Source organism: Ixodes scapularis, unplaced genomic scaffold (assembly GCF_016920785.2).
Source record: "Ixodes scapularis isolate PalLabHiFi unplaced genomic scaffold, ASM1692078v2 PGA_scaffold3__209_contigs__length_174095766, whole genome shotgun sequence".
Lineage (NCBI taxonomy): Eukaryota > Metazoa > Arthropoda > Arachnida > Ixodida > Ixodidae > Ixodes > Ixodes scapularis.
In genome coordinates, this window is record NW_024609868.1 from 160,941,736 (window position 1) to 160,956,970 (window position 15,235).

The window sequence follows — 15,235 nt, forward strand, 5'->3', positions numbered from 1 at the left end:
CCAAAATTGGTCCTTTGGCGCAGGCTTGGCGCAGATTATTCATATTTCGGCAAAATGTAGTAGGATGTAGCAGGGTTAGTCCCTTGGTGCAATTTGGCGCATTTGGCGCAGCAATCACATCACTGGAATCTGGACATCCACATTCTCTTGTTTTGGATGTCGCAAAATGCTCGGCAAATCCCAACGGACGAAGAGAAATTGGACCCGAGAAGAGACGTCGACCGGCAGTTGCCCAGAGATCCACAGACTTTCATGCAAGGGTTCCTTCCGTGTTTGAGGTTCCTGTAGCCCTTCCTGGATAAACTAAAAAGACCGTGCCCCAAAACTGCGAGTCAACCTATTGTTCGGTCAACTCAAAGTCCTTCTTTAACCAGAGAGCTCCTCGAGACAAAAACTAGAAAATCTAAAGGCGTACCATGCAGCGCGAAGTCAGTGGCCCTGTTGGACAAAGAATTCCAATACCCGCACTTTTTCTCAGGATGGCTTCTTTTACTTGAACTTCGTCTTTTATTTATTTATGGTACCACAAAGGCCCAATTAAGGGCATTACATGAGGGGGGGTACATTCAGGGTAAGTATGACTCAGAACAAAATAGAAACAGTAAAAAAAAAAAGCATGTACACATGCACACACCGAAAAAGAAACTTTTATTACAAGGAAAGAAAGCAAATGCAAAGCGAAAGTATGTAGATAAAAGAAAACGGATGTGAAAATGAAGTTATAATGCTAGCATGCGCGGCAAGAACCCAAAAAGCAATTATTCAAACTAAATGATAACAATGGCAAGACAAAAAATGCACTTTAATGCAAAAATGACAGAGTAAAAAAGGCAACAGAACAACAAAACAGCAAAATTCAGGATGCAGTGGGAGATCATGGGGGGAAAAAATGATCGGAGAGGGCATTGCGAAACATTTTTTTATCAGATATGTTGACGATGGCTTCGAGAAGACCGTTCCAGTTCTTGATTGTGTTAGGAAGTGCCGAGTTATTAAATTTCTTTACTTCCTAATTTGGTAGTGTTTTTCTTTCGCTTAATTTTATTTTATTTTTGTTTTATTTATTTTCTAATCTTTTACTTCACCAGTGAATATATTTTTCTCATTCTTTTCTTTTCCTAGTTCCTTCCCTTCACTTCCTTCTTGTGGTCCCTCTCGTGTTGGCAAGTAAACGTCAGTTATAAGTAGCGCTTGTCCCGTGGCCTTCTCGCTCTTGCGTCTCCTCCTTTACGTAATTAGAATGCTCAAATTAGAGGTTCGACAGACTTTTACGCATAATAAATGTGCGAGTTTAAAAGCTAGCCAGCCTTCCTAACCTCGGATATGAGGAAAAAGTTCTCCAAGAGCCAGCATGCATTGGGACTCCTCATACCCTGACGGCAATCGGGCGAGGATCCCTTTGCTAGCTAGACCACCCGGGGTCTGCCGTCAAAAATGGAGAAAGTTTCTCCTTTGAGACGCCATTCGGACAACTCATTGCTGCATGCCAAGTTATTTACAAACGCGTCGAGAGCGCCAACGTCAACACTCAGTCGTGGGAACTGCTTCCGGTTATCCACTTTTTCGTGGGCACTCTGTCGACGCGAAAACATTCAGTGCACTAACCGCAGAAGTAGAGCATTGCTAGTGGGAGTTCCATTTATTTTGAGGGCCAGAAAGTGCCCAATGGGGTTTGCCAAGTGCTCACCTGGAGACGGCTGCCCTCCGCATCTCTCCCGCTTCCGCTTGTACAGAATGTCCGCCACCGTTTTTTTCTGCTGGAAAACAATGGACATGCTTGGAAACCTGAAACATACGACGACACCGTTGAGGGCATGCACCTCCTTCAGCCCAAACCGACAGCAGTGCCATGGGTTATCCAGATGGCCCTTTGGAAAGCTCTTTCCAATCTCCCCTAGAGGAACTTTACGCGCTTTGCAGGCAAAGCAGAATGTCGCAACAATCTCAAATTTTTTTACTAGACGTAAAGCACTTGCAGGCGGGGTGTGCAAGCGCCGCCAGGCATGCACCGTCGTACATCTCCCAAATCTCTCAAGAGCTGTGAAACTGCACTCGCGTAGCATCACAGTTACTCCTATCTCTGTGGCACACATAATGCGCCAAGGTTCGAGAAGAGCTCGTCATACTTGGGTGCAAGATCCCGCGAACACAAAGCAAAGCACATTCCGCCCCAAACCCGAAGCTCTCAAAAGCGGCTTCCCGCGAAAGTACGCGTGTCCAATTTGCCAATGAGGAGTTGGCAGCGCGAGGAAAAGAAAGGCTCTGGCTTCACCATTTGGTTACTATCGCAATTTCGCGGCACCACTGTTGGAGCGTGACACAAACTGGGACAGTGTGAACAATTTCCGTACGCCACGGGTTTGTGCGGTGGTTACAATTTCGGCCGGTATCTTCTAAACAAGTGTTCCACTTGTTTAGAAGTGGAACACGGCGGAGAACTCTTACGCAAAAAATAGAGATCCTACCCAGCACCGCAACATTTCACCAAATACGGGGAAGCCTTTCGACGAATCCACCCGAAGGTCTATTTTCTCGCGTGAAAAATATAGAGGAGGCCTCACCAATCTATGTTCGTAAACTCAAACCATCTGGGCGTGCCGAATGAGGAAGGCTAATAAAAATATATTACGTTATCGAAGGGGTTTGCAAACTCTTCAATCTCCAGAAAGATTCGCGGACAGACTAGGAAGCCCTTCCGTTCTGGGGACCGACATGAATGAGCGGCGCAAGAGCCGACGGACCTAGCAAATTATAGTGTGCATACGTTGGACTCCCATAAAACAAAACTCGCTCAAACAAAAATTGCAGATGAATGGAACTATGGTGGCTACTTTGGTCGGCTTGCTCTTTATGTAATGCTAAAAAATTTGGTATAATCGGAACATTGTCTTTCGCTTACTTTGGTTGAACGGGACAGAAACCGAAACTACCCTGCCGACAACTGAAATGATTGCGGCATTTTTACTACCAAAAGGAAACTCCATAGCCAAGCAGCTGTGGCCGAGGCAAAAGTGAAGATATTCAAAAGCTGGATTGTGGCAATCTCACAAAGAGTGAAATCACCGAGAAGCTGGGCATCTCGAAGTCCATGCTCCCGAGGATATCGAAGGAAAAGAAAAAAGATGCTGTCAAGGTGGGAAGCTTTCCCACAGCCCCAAAGCGGATGTGGAAGACAACGTACGAGGACGTGGAGAATGTTATTTTCCGGCGGTTTAAGCACAGTGCGAATCTGCCGATCAGCAGGCCCATCTTAGAAGGGAGGTCGCCTCTCAGATGGGAATAAAAAACTTTAGGATGCACGTTACGAAAAATGGCCCAGACTTTAAGGCTAGGAGAGAGTGCAGCGGTCAACAGAGACGTCTGTAGCAACTGACTGCAGGGGCGGCTGCAAAAAATTCTGCAAACCTTTGAAGCACAAGATGCCTTCAACACCTACGAGGGAGAAGCCTGCGCAGGAGCAAAGTAAAGAGCACATTTCGGTGCTCTTCACAGGTACCGACATGGACGGCAGCGAAAAGCTGAGGTCGGTGCTTCGAGAAAAGCGGAGAAACCTCGTTGCTTCAAAGGCTGCCTGTCACTTATTACGGGAAAGCCTGGATGATCTTCGAGTCCCGGCTGCGTGACGAGGATGCGAGGTTTACCCGGGAGCACGATAAAGTTGCCTCGATTGTGGACAACTGCCCCGCCCATGGTCGGGTGGACGGACCATGAGCCTCGAGTTCCTCTTGGTGAATGCAATGGCAGTAATCCAACCAATGGACAGAGGCGTTATCTTCGGCGTTTATTACCGCCGCCAACTGCTCCGACCAATTCTTCTTTGTGCGGACAATCTACAACGTGGACTTGCTCTCAGGTCTTCCTATGTTCACCTTTATGAAGAGCAGCGTAAATTGTGCAAAGATGCTTTTACCATGCGGACTTTGCGAAGCAACGAGTCATTCTCGAGGAGGAAGAACACACTCCCAATGTCCTTTATAGTAAGCTGGTCCCCTCCACAAAGTTCACACAACAGGACTATGAACACGAACGTTGGCACATGCCGCAAGGAGAGCATTCAGGAGTCGGGGATCATGGTGAGGACCAGTGACGAAGACGCAGAACAAAATGGCCCTGTGCCTGTTGCCGTGCCGCTCAGGCTGTCCATCTTTTGTGGCGCTACTTCCAACGCGAGGGTTGCGCCCAATTTCTGCCCAGCCTCCAGGGACGCTTCGTAAAAAAGCTCTAGCAAAATGCCCAACCACCATTAACACTTTTTTTTCCTAGTGAGCCATAGGAGCTGCATTCATGCCGTTGAAATAAAGTTATATTTCTCCAATGATATGTACACTTTGCTTAAGGGGGGACACTACCCAGAATAAAAAATTTCTGCAAAAAAAAGTTGATTTTGAAAAATGCCATATTTACATCCACCGACATCTAGAAAGTATTCTTAAAAAGTTTCATTAGGTTACACTGCACAGTTATTTTTTATAAATTATTTTCGGTCCAGTGAAGGTAAAGAAAAGGTAGGGTTTGGGGCACTTTTAATGCATTTTTCTCCGTTCCACTTTTTGGCATAAATTTCACATTAGGGAAACTATCATTTGTTAATGGGACAAGAGAAAAGACTCACTCATTGTTTTTCCTATCTGGAATTTTATGGACAATGACACTGCGAATTTTTTCTCGACTTTGTGGACATGTTTTATGAAAGATGTTAAAATTTTCTTGGCAACATAAAAGGCAAAAAAATTATTTGATTTTTCACTGCGATTTTAGCATAAAATAAATTACTTTTTGGAAAATTTGTTTTCCCAGTTGAACTCTCCAGACACTGCTGCAGATCTAGGTGATTCAAGGAGATCAATTAAATCAACCGCAAAATTCGGTTTCTTAACCTATCGCACTACGACTTTGTGCAGCGTTCGCCACAGATGGTGCATTTTTTTTTTTGTAAAATTTGCAAAGAGTGAACTTACCTGAGGAAAAAGTAAAGGAAGAAAAAGGCTTAGCTCCAATAGAAACGCAGTGAAGTCAACGGTCTTCAAATAACACGTCGCCGTGTTGTTTGAAGACCGGTGGCTTCGCTGCGTTTTCCATAGGAGCTAAGCCCTTCTCTTTCTTTACTTTTCCCTCAGGTAAGTTCACTCTGCAAATTTTACAAAAAAAATGCACCATCTGTGGGTAACCCTGCACAAAGTCGTAGCGGGATATGTCAAAGGGGCGATGCAACAATTTTTGTACTTTCAGGGGTGGAACTCATGAAATGTGCTTGGGAGCAGCCACGGGAGCAGCTAAAACAGCTGTTTTGGAGCAGGTTGGGAGCAGCTAAAACTACACTCTGGAGCAGGCAAGGAGCAGCTCAGATCAGTTTTCATTGCACTCCAGCTTGTATCTTAGACAAGCACGGGAGCAATTTCAGTTGTGCTTAGCAGCCCAGATAAACATGAGTGGTTAGGGACCTAGGCAGATGGGATAACAGTGTAACAGATGCGAAAACTTGGAACTTTGTGACCCTTGATATTTTCTGAGTGGCTTTCAGGTGCTCAAAATGCAAACCAGCACCGCTTATCGCACAGACCACACGTCCTCGACAGAGTGATTTTATGTGCGAACCACGTGACATGCGTAAGCAACGGACGTGCAGTTGCGCGGAAGAACAGGGAAACAAATTTCGAGTTTCTCATACTGCGCAACTCAATATCGCAACAAAATTCAAGTTTATCCTATTGTGCAACTCAATATCGAAGCAGCAGACTACGATTAACGGAGTTATCGTATTCGAAGCGATAAGCAGGAGCAAGGTTAACGTATGCCGAGCAGATCTACCGCTCGCGTGAGAGCTGCTGGCCGGCAAGGTTTCGGATCGGACTGCGTTTCAGATCTATCAAATCACGATTTATCTTGCAGGAATGCGGTTGCAACTTCTAACGATGAAGTGCTCAAAGGAATCTTTTGCTCATTTGTTTTCAACTGACTGACGTCCGGATCCCGGGCTTCGGAGCCTCAGGCAATCTGACACTTAACGACTCGACCTTACCTCGACCGACTTGTTTAACCGCTTATGGTTGAAAAATAACAATCCAGAGGCAGATGGTGTAGCGCTTGGAATCCGAACCCCGAGGTTTTTTCGCACACTTCCTACTCGGGATACACAGGGAGAATAAAGAGAAAAAAAGGATTGCAAGGCCGACCAAGCTAAACGCGATCATTGTTGCCAATCGAGTCGATAGAAACCGAAACCAAGACAAAATACAATTTTTTTGGCGCACGTTTTCCAATTTGGTGCATAATGGCGCGAGGTATTGACTGTGGCGCAGTTTCCGAAACATGGCGCAGGATGGCACAGACAAATGCGTCTGGCGCAAAATGGCGCAAATGGCGCAGCCGTTCCACCCCTGACTTTGTGCAAACATCGTTTAAAACGGATCCCTGACGTTAATGACCTTTGAAACACGCGTTCGTTTTTCACCCCACACAATAAGTTCCAAAAAAAAATTAAAGAAAAACGAGCACCGTTCATTCCCTCAACTCGCAGCGAGAACAAGCTGCCACGTGATCTGGAGCCGATTATATGCCGCCAATGTTGATCATAGCCACGCACTAGGGTTGGCAAAGCACACAACAAGCGCTGAGTTCCAGATATTGTTATGGCTCGGCTATTGTGGTCGTTGCAGCGATTGGACACGGGCCACTACCCGAATGCATGTCGAGGCATCGATTGTCACGAGCCCAGATTGAATGCGTACGCAGTCTTCGCGTCCACTGTGTGAGCAGCATTTGAACATCATCGCCGCAAAGCTCGATGACGCATTCCTGGGGATCGTACTGTTGCCATTGTCCCCACAGCTCCGTCATCAAATTTCGCGAAGGAGCAAAAGGCGGCTTTGGAAGGGGAGACTGAAAGAAAAGCTCCGCTTTCATCTTTTAAATTCCCCCGCGACGAAGACGCTTCTTGGTCAGTGGTGTTGCGTTCGAGTATTCTTGTGTCCTACTAGTGCCAGGAAGCTGGTGTAAAGTAAGAAATATTCCTACCCAATGCCGTTGCACAGCCCCTTTAAGAAACCAAATTTTGCGGTCGATTTTAACCCCTTAAGTACTTTATGGCGAATTTGCGTGGTTCTTTCTGCGCGCTCTCGAGCGCTCTTTCCAGATCGCACACAATCAGGTGGTTGAAAGAGAGTGCTGTGGCCTGATCGGGTGGTTTATTCCGAGGGCGCCTATCCCTCTCAGAGCGCTCCCTGGCACTCCGTCTGTAGCCGTTGGAGTGCGGAGCGATGCAGGCATCACGTGGTACTTGGACGGTGATCACGTGGTTTTGTTGACGATGGCAGCAGTGGTCTGCGGTGGTGTGTGGGGTACGGCATGACGGCGAGTGATATGTGGTTCTACAAAGTGCTTGTGCATTCGACAGTGCGAGGACTACAACGGACAAGACGACATTCGTTTGCGACCGTAACAGGAAAATTTGACGTGTGAAGAATTTCCAGTGCTTTCACGAGATCGTTCATCTCACGGCAGTGAATCCGCTAAGCCTAACCGACGACGAAACTCCTCGCAGAGCTCGCCACTGTTTTACCGGGTTTCGTGGTCGCTTCAAGAAATTTTGAGGTTTGGTAAAAGTGCGTTCAAAGGTTTGTGTTGTAAAACAAAGGGAGAGCCGAACATAATGCACTGTGGTTTGTGTCACATGGCGATGCTTGCACAATATTTTGCCGTGAAAAAAATGTGGTTTATTAATTATTTTATATTTGCCTGCTCTATCGTACAATGACCGCTATCGCAGTGCATTCACTGCCGAAAACGCGATGAGTTGACAACTCTTTCTAAGCGTTGGCTTTCGTTCCGTTCTGCAAAAATCAGTTCGCATACAGTTTATTTCTCTTTTTACATGCCGATGCTTAAAGGGGCACTGACACATCAAAATCATATTTTTTTTTACTATCCGAAACGATTGAGAACGATGCCGGGACATTACCCTCAAAATTTGAAACTTGGGAATTCAGTATTTCTCAATTAAAAAAACAATTTCCAAATGCCGAATTTGAAGTTCCCGCGTGATCCGCGCCAGTGCAGCGAGTCAAATTTTGCGGTCGCCTGCGACTCGACTTTCTTTGGGACCTCCGCCGTTTCCACGGCGACCCGAAGCGAGGAGGAGGTGATCGGCGCCGGCACGGGAAAAAACCGGTTTCTTCCCCGAATCGCCGATAAGCCTCCGCTCGAGCGCCGCCAAGTTTGCCGAGGGAGAACACAAATCCAGGAAGCGACATCACACCGAAATCTGATTTTTGGTATTTCAAAAAGAGGGGCCGTAGTCCGTTTGCCATCACGTTAAAAAACATGTTTTACGATTGCCGTTATTAAATGGTATAGAAATGTCGCCTACAAAGCTTCTAAATTTCCTGATTTTTGACGTCACCGATCAAAAGAAGCGAGGAGGTGAGAGCGGGAAATATAAACGCCAAAAATAAAAAGGCGCGCGCGCGCAGGAAAATTTTTTTTCGCGATGCGTTTTTTTTTTCGTGTCTATGACTATAACATGCATCGTTTTAGATAATAAAAAATAATACGACCTTTGGGGTGTCAGTGCCCCTTTAAAACAACTTACGTCACAACCGTTATTTCATCACGTTGCGAGCGTAAATGTTACTCAATAGTCCACCGTACGCTGCAAGATCGTGTTGTTTTTAATGCATTACGAATGTCAGGAAATTTTAATTCCGTGACTGGTCTGAGAGTCTCGGAGCGCTCTGAAGCCAGCAGTTGTGATCGGCTGAAAAGGATCCCGAGTAGCTCTGGCGGCGAGGAGGGGGCGCTCTGCCGAATCGAGGTCAGAGGAAAGAGGTGACCACCCGAATTCACCATTAAACGAGCTGGGCTCGTTGGCCACTTTCTGGCTAAAAATGCCGTGGACGAGCTCAGCTCGTCCAGTGGTTTTTTCCATAGCCCTCAATTCCACGGACGAGCTAGGCTCGTCCGAGTAGTTTTGCGGCACTGATTATAGATGGCAGCACTCGTTTTAGTTGGCAAATATTTTTTTCGCCTCCGCTGATTTTTGCGTAATAAACTTTTCAAATTTTATGTGTACTACTAGAGGAATAACAATTCAAAATAAAAAAAATATGGCACTTTTAGGTTATTTTTGGAAAAAAATTTAGGCACTCAAGGGGTTCAGAGCCTGGCCGCTCCTTGAATCGCCCAGTAGAGTAGAAAAATGTCGGTTATTACATTATTCGTCTAACAATAGTTTTCCTAAACAAAGTCTGTGTGTTCCTGATAAAAACAACTACCGCAAAATACCGCGCATCCGCCCATTCCACAGCAAGCGCCCATTCTCAAATTAGTAAGATCTGAGAAAATATCTAGAAGTGATGACTGGACAAGCGCTCATCCCCCACTTTTCGCGATTATCTCTAAATTTCGAGTGGGCGCTTGCCCGGTATTTTACGGTGTAATTTGTCTTACAATTCATGCACACAGATGAAACTTTGCACTGCGTTCTGCCTAGCAACTGCCAGTATATACTGTAAATTTCATTCATATGAAGCCCTAGGTTCAAAAGTTAACCCTCTTGAATAGTGTCCCTTCTTAAATGGAACAAATTCTCCCGTCCCTTGGAATTTCGTTCAAGAGGAGTCCACTGTACTGAGGAGTGTCTGGTTTGCGGTTACGCATGAATGGATGGCTCGCAAAAGGGTTGGGAGTACGACTGAGGGTACTCCCAATCGCCTTTGGCCCCGTCCAAGAGAGTGAGTGCACTCACGTGGCCCTGCCGTCCTCTCTGACGGTGACGTAGCAGCAGTCCTCCTCGTCCCGGCCCTTCATGGTGAGGCGGTGCACGTGCGGCTCTTCCCGGTCCGCCAGCCACAGGCTGGCGCGGATGCGGTGCGGCAGCCCCGGGTCGTGGTTCTGCAGCTGTGCACGAGGGTCGCCACGCTTCACCTTGGTCACCCGCTCTTTTAACTCATCCCCAAAGTGGCGCCCCACCGGCTCGAGGCAAACTCCCGTCCAGGCCGGCTCCCAGACGACGGGAGCTTCCAGAGCGGATTACTTTGGTTACCTCCTCGCGATCCAAAAGCGCAAACTCCCGGTGCCACGTGCGCCTTCGGAGGGAGCGGAACCTTCTCGCCAAGGCACACCCCTCGCGCTCTTCTTTATACGTTTCAGCTCAAACTCCATCTTTCAGACCAACCCAGGAAGCATGCGAGTTTGTCATGCGTGCAAGTCGTCCAAAACCACCCCAAGCTACCGGTAACCTAGCGTGACAAATCGGGTGCACGTACAATGCACGCACGTTCCATGCTCCCTGGGTTGTTGACTGGAATCATCATCACTACCATCATTTATTTTCTTCAAGGGCCCGTGGGTATAAGGGGGTGGCAATAGAACAAGAAAAAAAAAGAGAACAGTCAACACAATTATAACACTGTAAGCTGGCTAGGTAGGTTAGATAAAGAGAGGGTAATGGCTTTAACAAATTTAGCGGTACAGTATAGACCACTTACAACGTAACCGCTTATAGTGCAGGACCGGGTATAACACGGTTTTTTTAAACCACCGGTTCACCTCCCATAGAACTCCATGTAATTACATACCGCTTAAAATGCAGGCGCGCGAAGGGAAATACCGGTTATAGTGCGGTTTCTGGCACAGCCCGCCGATGCGACACTAGATAACGGCGCTGACGGCGCGAGCCACAAGCTGCACTCGCGGGGCAAGGAGGTTGCTCGAAAACACGGGGAGGAGTGAAGAGAGAGGCTTCAGTTGCCATAGCGACGGAGGGACGCACGCACGAGTCGTTCACGTGCGTGCGTCCCTCCGCTGCGTTGGAAACAAAGAAACAAACAATCCCAACGACAGACCAATCGCAGGTCGAGGAGAAGTGTTTCGCGCGCGCCGGCGGCTGCTTCTATTCCGCAGACATGGCGTCGGTTGTGATCGTCGTCGTAGACGGCGTGCATCTCATCGCTCTGCGTAAAAGCGCTTTCCTTGACTGTGAATTTTCGTTGTGTGTCGCTATGATAACCCAGCACGTACTAGAAGGGAAGATCCACCTACTCGTGCGGCGATATCGTGGCGGCGCTCTCAAGACGGCAGAAACGCCCATGTCGTCGTGTTTGTTTACTTCGACTACAGTGGTGATTTCTAAGCATTTGTGTCCTCGAACATCGCCCGGATTTCTTATTTGGTGCATTTCATGCGTGTGCTCAAGTTCAAGGTATTACTGGCGCGTACCGTATGAAGGATGCGAATTTTCACGCGTTTTCATCTCCGGAGAAAAGTGATTAGGGTTAGCAATCCTGAACGCTCGTAACGTCCGCCCGCAACCCGCGACGCCGTTAAAAGGCTGCGCCAGGCAAAAGCCGCTCATTTCTTTCAAAATGTGTGACACACTTGAGACAGAACTGTACTAGTCTGGTGAAATAAAGACTTTCCTCAAACTAAGCTTTATTTTTTATCTAACATAAAATACATTCTTTTACAAAGGTAAGTTGTCTCATGGCATGTATTTTTGCCTGAAAAATTGATGTTTTGGTTATAGTGCGGTACCGCTTATAGTGCGGATTTTCGCGACTCCCGAGACATACGTTATATGCGGTCTACACTGTACCATTAATAGAAAGGATGTTGTGAGGTAGTGAATTCCAATCCTCGATGGCCAATGGTAGTGTGGAACTCTGGTGAGAAACAGTTGATGATCAAATTGGACGTAGGTAGTTTACATAGGTGATCTAGACGCGGGAAAATACGACGGGCAGGTGATACCAGTGATTCTTCAAGGTGGCTATTGCGATAAAAAATTCTATGGAGAGAAATGCGTGATACTCAGCAGTGAAGGGATAGTGAATGAAGGTTAGCTGATTGGCGTAACCCTGATATGCTGGTATATGGTGAGTTGTTGTAATAAATAACACAAAGGGCTCTGTTTTGGACGGATACTAGATTATTGGCAAGGTAGGATTGGCATGGTGACCATAATGATGAGGCATATTCTAACTTCGATCTTATAAGAGTAGCATATGCTAGTTGTTTTACAGAGGGTGTAGCAAGTTTCAGGTTACGGCACATATATCCGAGAGAATGGTTAGTACCAGAAATAACAGAAGTTATATGAGTAGTCCATGATAGATCAGAGGTGAGATGAACACCCAACTATCTATAAGATGAGCATGCTATTACTTGAGAATTAGTGAGGTATTTCAAAAATGGTGTAGCACGCGAACTGCGAGAAAATGATAGGGATCTACATTTATTAAAGTTTAATGTCATCTGCCATTTTTCACCTTAATGAATTACAGACTCAAGGTCTTCCTGGAGAGCATGATGATTATGGTATGAAAGAATGAGTCAGTAAATGACACAATTGACGGCGAACAGAACAATCTATATTAAGGTGAAGATCATTAATACAGATTAGGAACAAAAGGGAGCCAAGTACGGTTCCCTAGGGGACACCTGACGTTACATTAGAGGTGGGAGATTTTACGTTGTTAAGGGAAGGATATTGCTAACGGTTAATTAACAATTCAGAAATCCACTTAACAACAGAGGGGGCGAATATTAATATCGGTAAGCTTTGTTAAAAGACATTGGTGTGGAACTTTGTCGAATGCTTTGGAGAAGTCAATGAAAATGGCGCCGGTCTGCATATTCGAATCGAAGCTCGAATAAATATCAGTACGGAAGGTCGAAAGAAGCGCTTTAAGTTAAGACAAGTTCTTTAATGATTGAGACAAGTTCTTTAAGTGCTTAGATGGGACAAGTTGCAAAAAAAAAAAAAACTTCCTCAAAAAGAAAACAACAACTTTTGAGCGCAATATTCGCATCACGAGAGTCATTTCAAGTCCACCGAAACGCTAATGGTTGGTTCAACGAACTAAAAATATTAGCGAATGAATGTTCGAGTGATAGGCTATTCGATATTCGCTACGAAGTAAACTGCGACACCCCTATATTTCGAAGCGTCGATTGAGGCGGGTCAGTCAAGTGCACTTCTTGCCGAGCACCTGTGCAATTCTGAAGCAATACCCATTGCTTTCCCACATTGCACAGGTGCTCGGCGAGAAGCACACTCGACGGGGCTATGTGAGAGTACCAACATGACACGGCAAGGTACTGTGGCACACCTCCAGTGATGGAGGCGTGCCCATGGCTGGTCGGGGGCGTCCCTCAATAACCATGCTTTATAAATTGCAAACCTTTTTAGGGCGCTTTCAAGGTGCCTTTTGCCGAAGGAAAAGCACCCTACGAAGCTCACTCAGCACGAAAAGCAACAAACCAACACGACCGTTCTTAGGCGATATATATTGCTAGTATCCGGTAGGCACGCTCAGGTATATCCGCGACCACCCCCGACCCTTGAAGCCCGCTCGCACGGATCAAGTTTCGTTCGAGGAGAGAATACCAGACATTCTCAGCCTACAGCCGAGCGTGTACTCGCTGTGCCGTTCTGTTACAGATTAAATAAACGCATTTCCCCGGAGTATGTGAAATTAGGCCTAACCACTTTCACGATTTCACTGTCCGAAAGAGAGCAAAGACCCACAGAAGACGGCTTGTTTGTTGACATCAATGCATCCGATAGGCAAAGAATGTCCGGGGCTCGGCAATTCCTCGACTCAAGCTTCATCAAGTGTGCGCGACACTCGTTTTCACGGTTGATCACTTCCAGAACTACCGCAATTACGCATTTGCGGCCATAAGGAGAGCGGCTTGGCTTGACTTGACCGCTTGGCGGCCAAAGAAAACTGGCTCACGGATCAAAAATTGGAGGTGCGTTGAATACGGGAGGGAAAGAAAGTCTAAATACCGTATTTACACGAATGTACGTCGACCCTTTTTTCAATTTTTCAAAATCTGCAGTGGGGGGGTCGACTTATAATCAAACCAAAGCATTCCACCACCGGCAAAAACGAAACAATCGCAATATCATGAACACCCCTGCTTGTTACGAGTTCAGCGAGCTGTACCTCTAGCACTGCACTATTCTATGTGCTCATTTTACAAATTAATTATATTTTTTATTTGCGCAAACGAGTATTATTGGTAGTGATTCGCAAATTAACCCGAATATACGGCGGTGAACAGCGCACGGCACGCCCAACTCCCGGGGGGCGGCGGCACTTCTTGTAAGACCCACTCCGGAGGCCGCTGGAACAGCCTCATGGCTCACTCACCCCGCGGCTTCTCTTCGCAGTTTTTCGCACCATTCACGGTAGCATATTGTTACAATTTCTGCTTTCCTTTTTAACTGGTTTAATCACCACCCAGGGAGGTCCGACATCTTCGGTGGCTGGCTTCCAACTGCCTCGCGCACACGCACGAGCACGACGAACGTTCCCTTCGTTGCATGCCGGTTGCTTCTCTTTTATGTTTTTTGTTCACCCCGCAATCAGCGTCTCCGCTACACTATCCCCCTCCCGTCCTTTGAAGACCAAGCAAGTCCTACAGAAGTCCCTGATACAAACACAGCCGGTCGCGGTGGACCACGAGGGCCCGTGATCTATCCTTGCGACGTATGCGATAGACCACATCACTGAGACGTTTGATGACGATGAAAGGTCCTTGCCAGTTACGCTGCAGTTTCGGAGACAGTCCTTTCTTGCGAATCGGGTTGTAAAGCCATACTCATATGTGGTGATTAAACCAGTTAAAAAGGAAAGCAGAAATTGTAACACTGGTGTCAGAAGTGGAGCTCCGTTCGGGCCGACGCCTTCCCCGGGCAATGGAACCTCCTACCAGTCCCGAAGGGGACCACACCGCAACTACCGGCGCCGAAAACCTCGCTTCTTCAGACCCGACAGCGTCCGAACCCATGGCTTTCTTTAAAAGCTGGCTCCAACAAGCCGAAGCGTCCTACGCTCGACGAGAGAGCCTGCTTCTCCAGACTATGACATCATCCATTCAGGACTTCACTGCCTCCATGACAGAACGTTTTCAACGCTTGGAGTCTCGATTCCCTGAACTTGAGGAGCAGCGCACCGCAAGCCCCCCGGTTCAGAACGCTACCCGACTTTCAACCCTGCGTCTCAAGCCATCCACATTTGACGGTACCGTTCCTTGGGCGCCTTACGTATCCCAGTTCAACCTCATTGCTGACGCTAACCAATGGTCTCCGGCTCAAAAGGCACAAGCCTTGGCCGCCCATCTAACCGGACCAGCTTTGACAGTACTACACTACCTACCACCCGACACCCGCGATTCCTACGAAGCCTTGGTCGCGGCACTGAACGAGCGCTACGGGGAAGGACCCCTC

General features: G+C 47.1%; 1 protein-coding gene across 2 annotated transcripts in view; it reads right to left on the reverse strand.

Moving 5' to 3' along the window:
- The window catches only part of LOC8054090 (nuclear factor NF-kappa-B p110 subunit), a 157,819-nt gene that overhangs the window by 120,470 nt on the left and 22,114 nt on the right, over positions 1-15,235 (reverse strand). For both annotated transcript variants that reach the window (XM_040501063.2, XM_040501061.2), the window contains exons 4-5: positions 9,743-9,894; positions 1,688-1,785 (exon numbers count right to left, since the gene is read on the reverse strand). In XM_040501063.2, the coding sequence (XP_040356997.1) occupies positions 1,688-1,785; positions 9,743-9,894 (250 nt within the window). The remainder of the gene's footprint in view (positions 1-1,687; positions 1,786-9,742; positions 9,895-15,235) is intronic.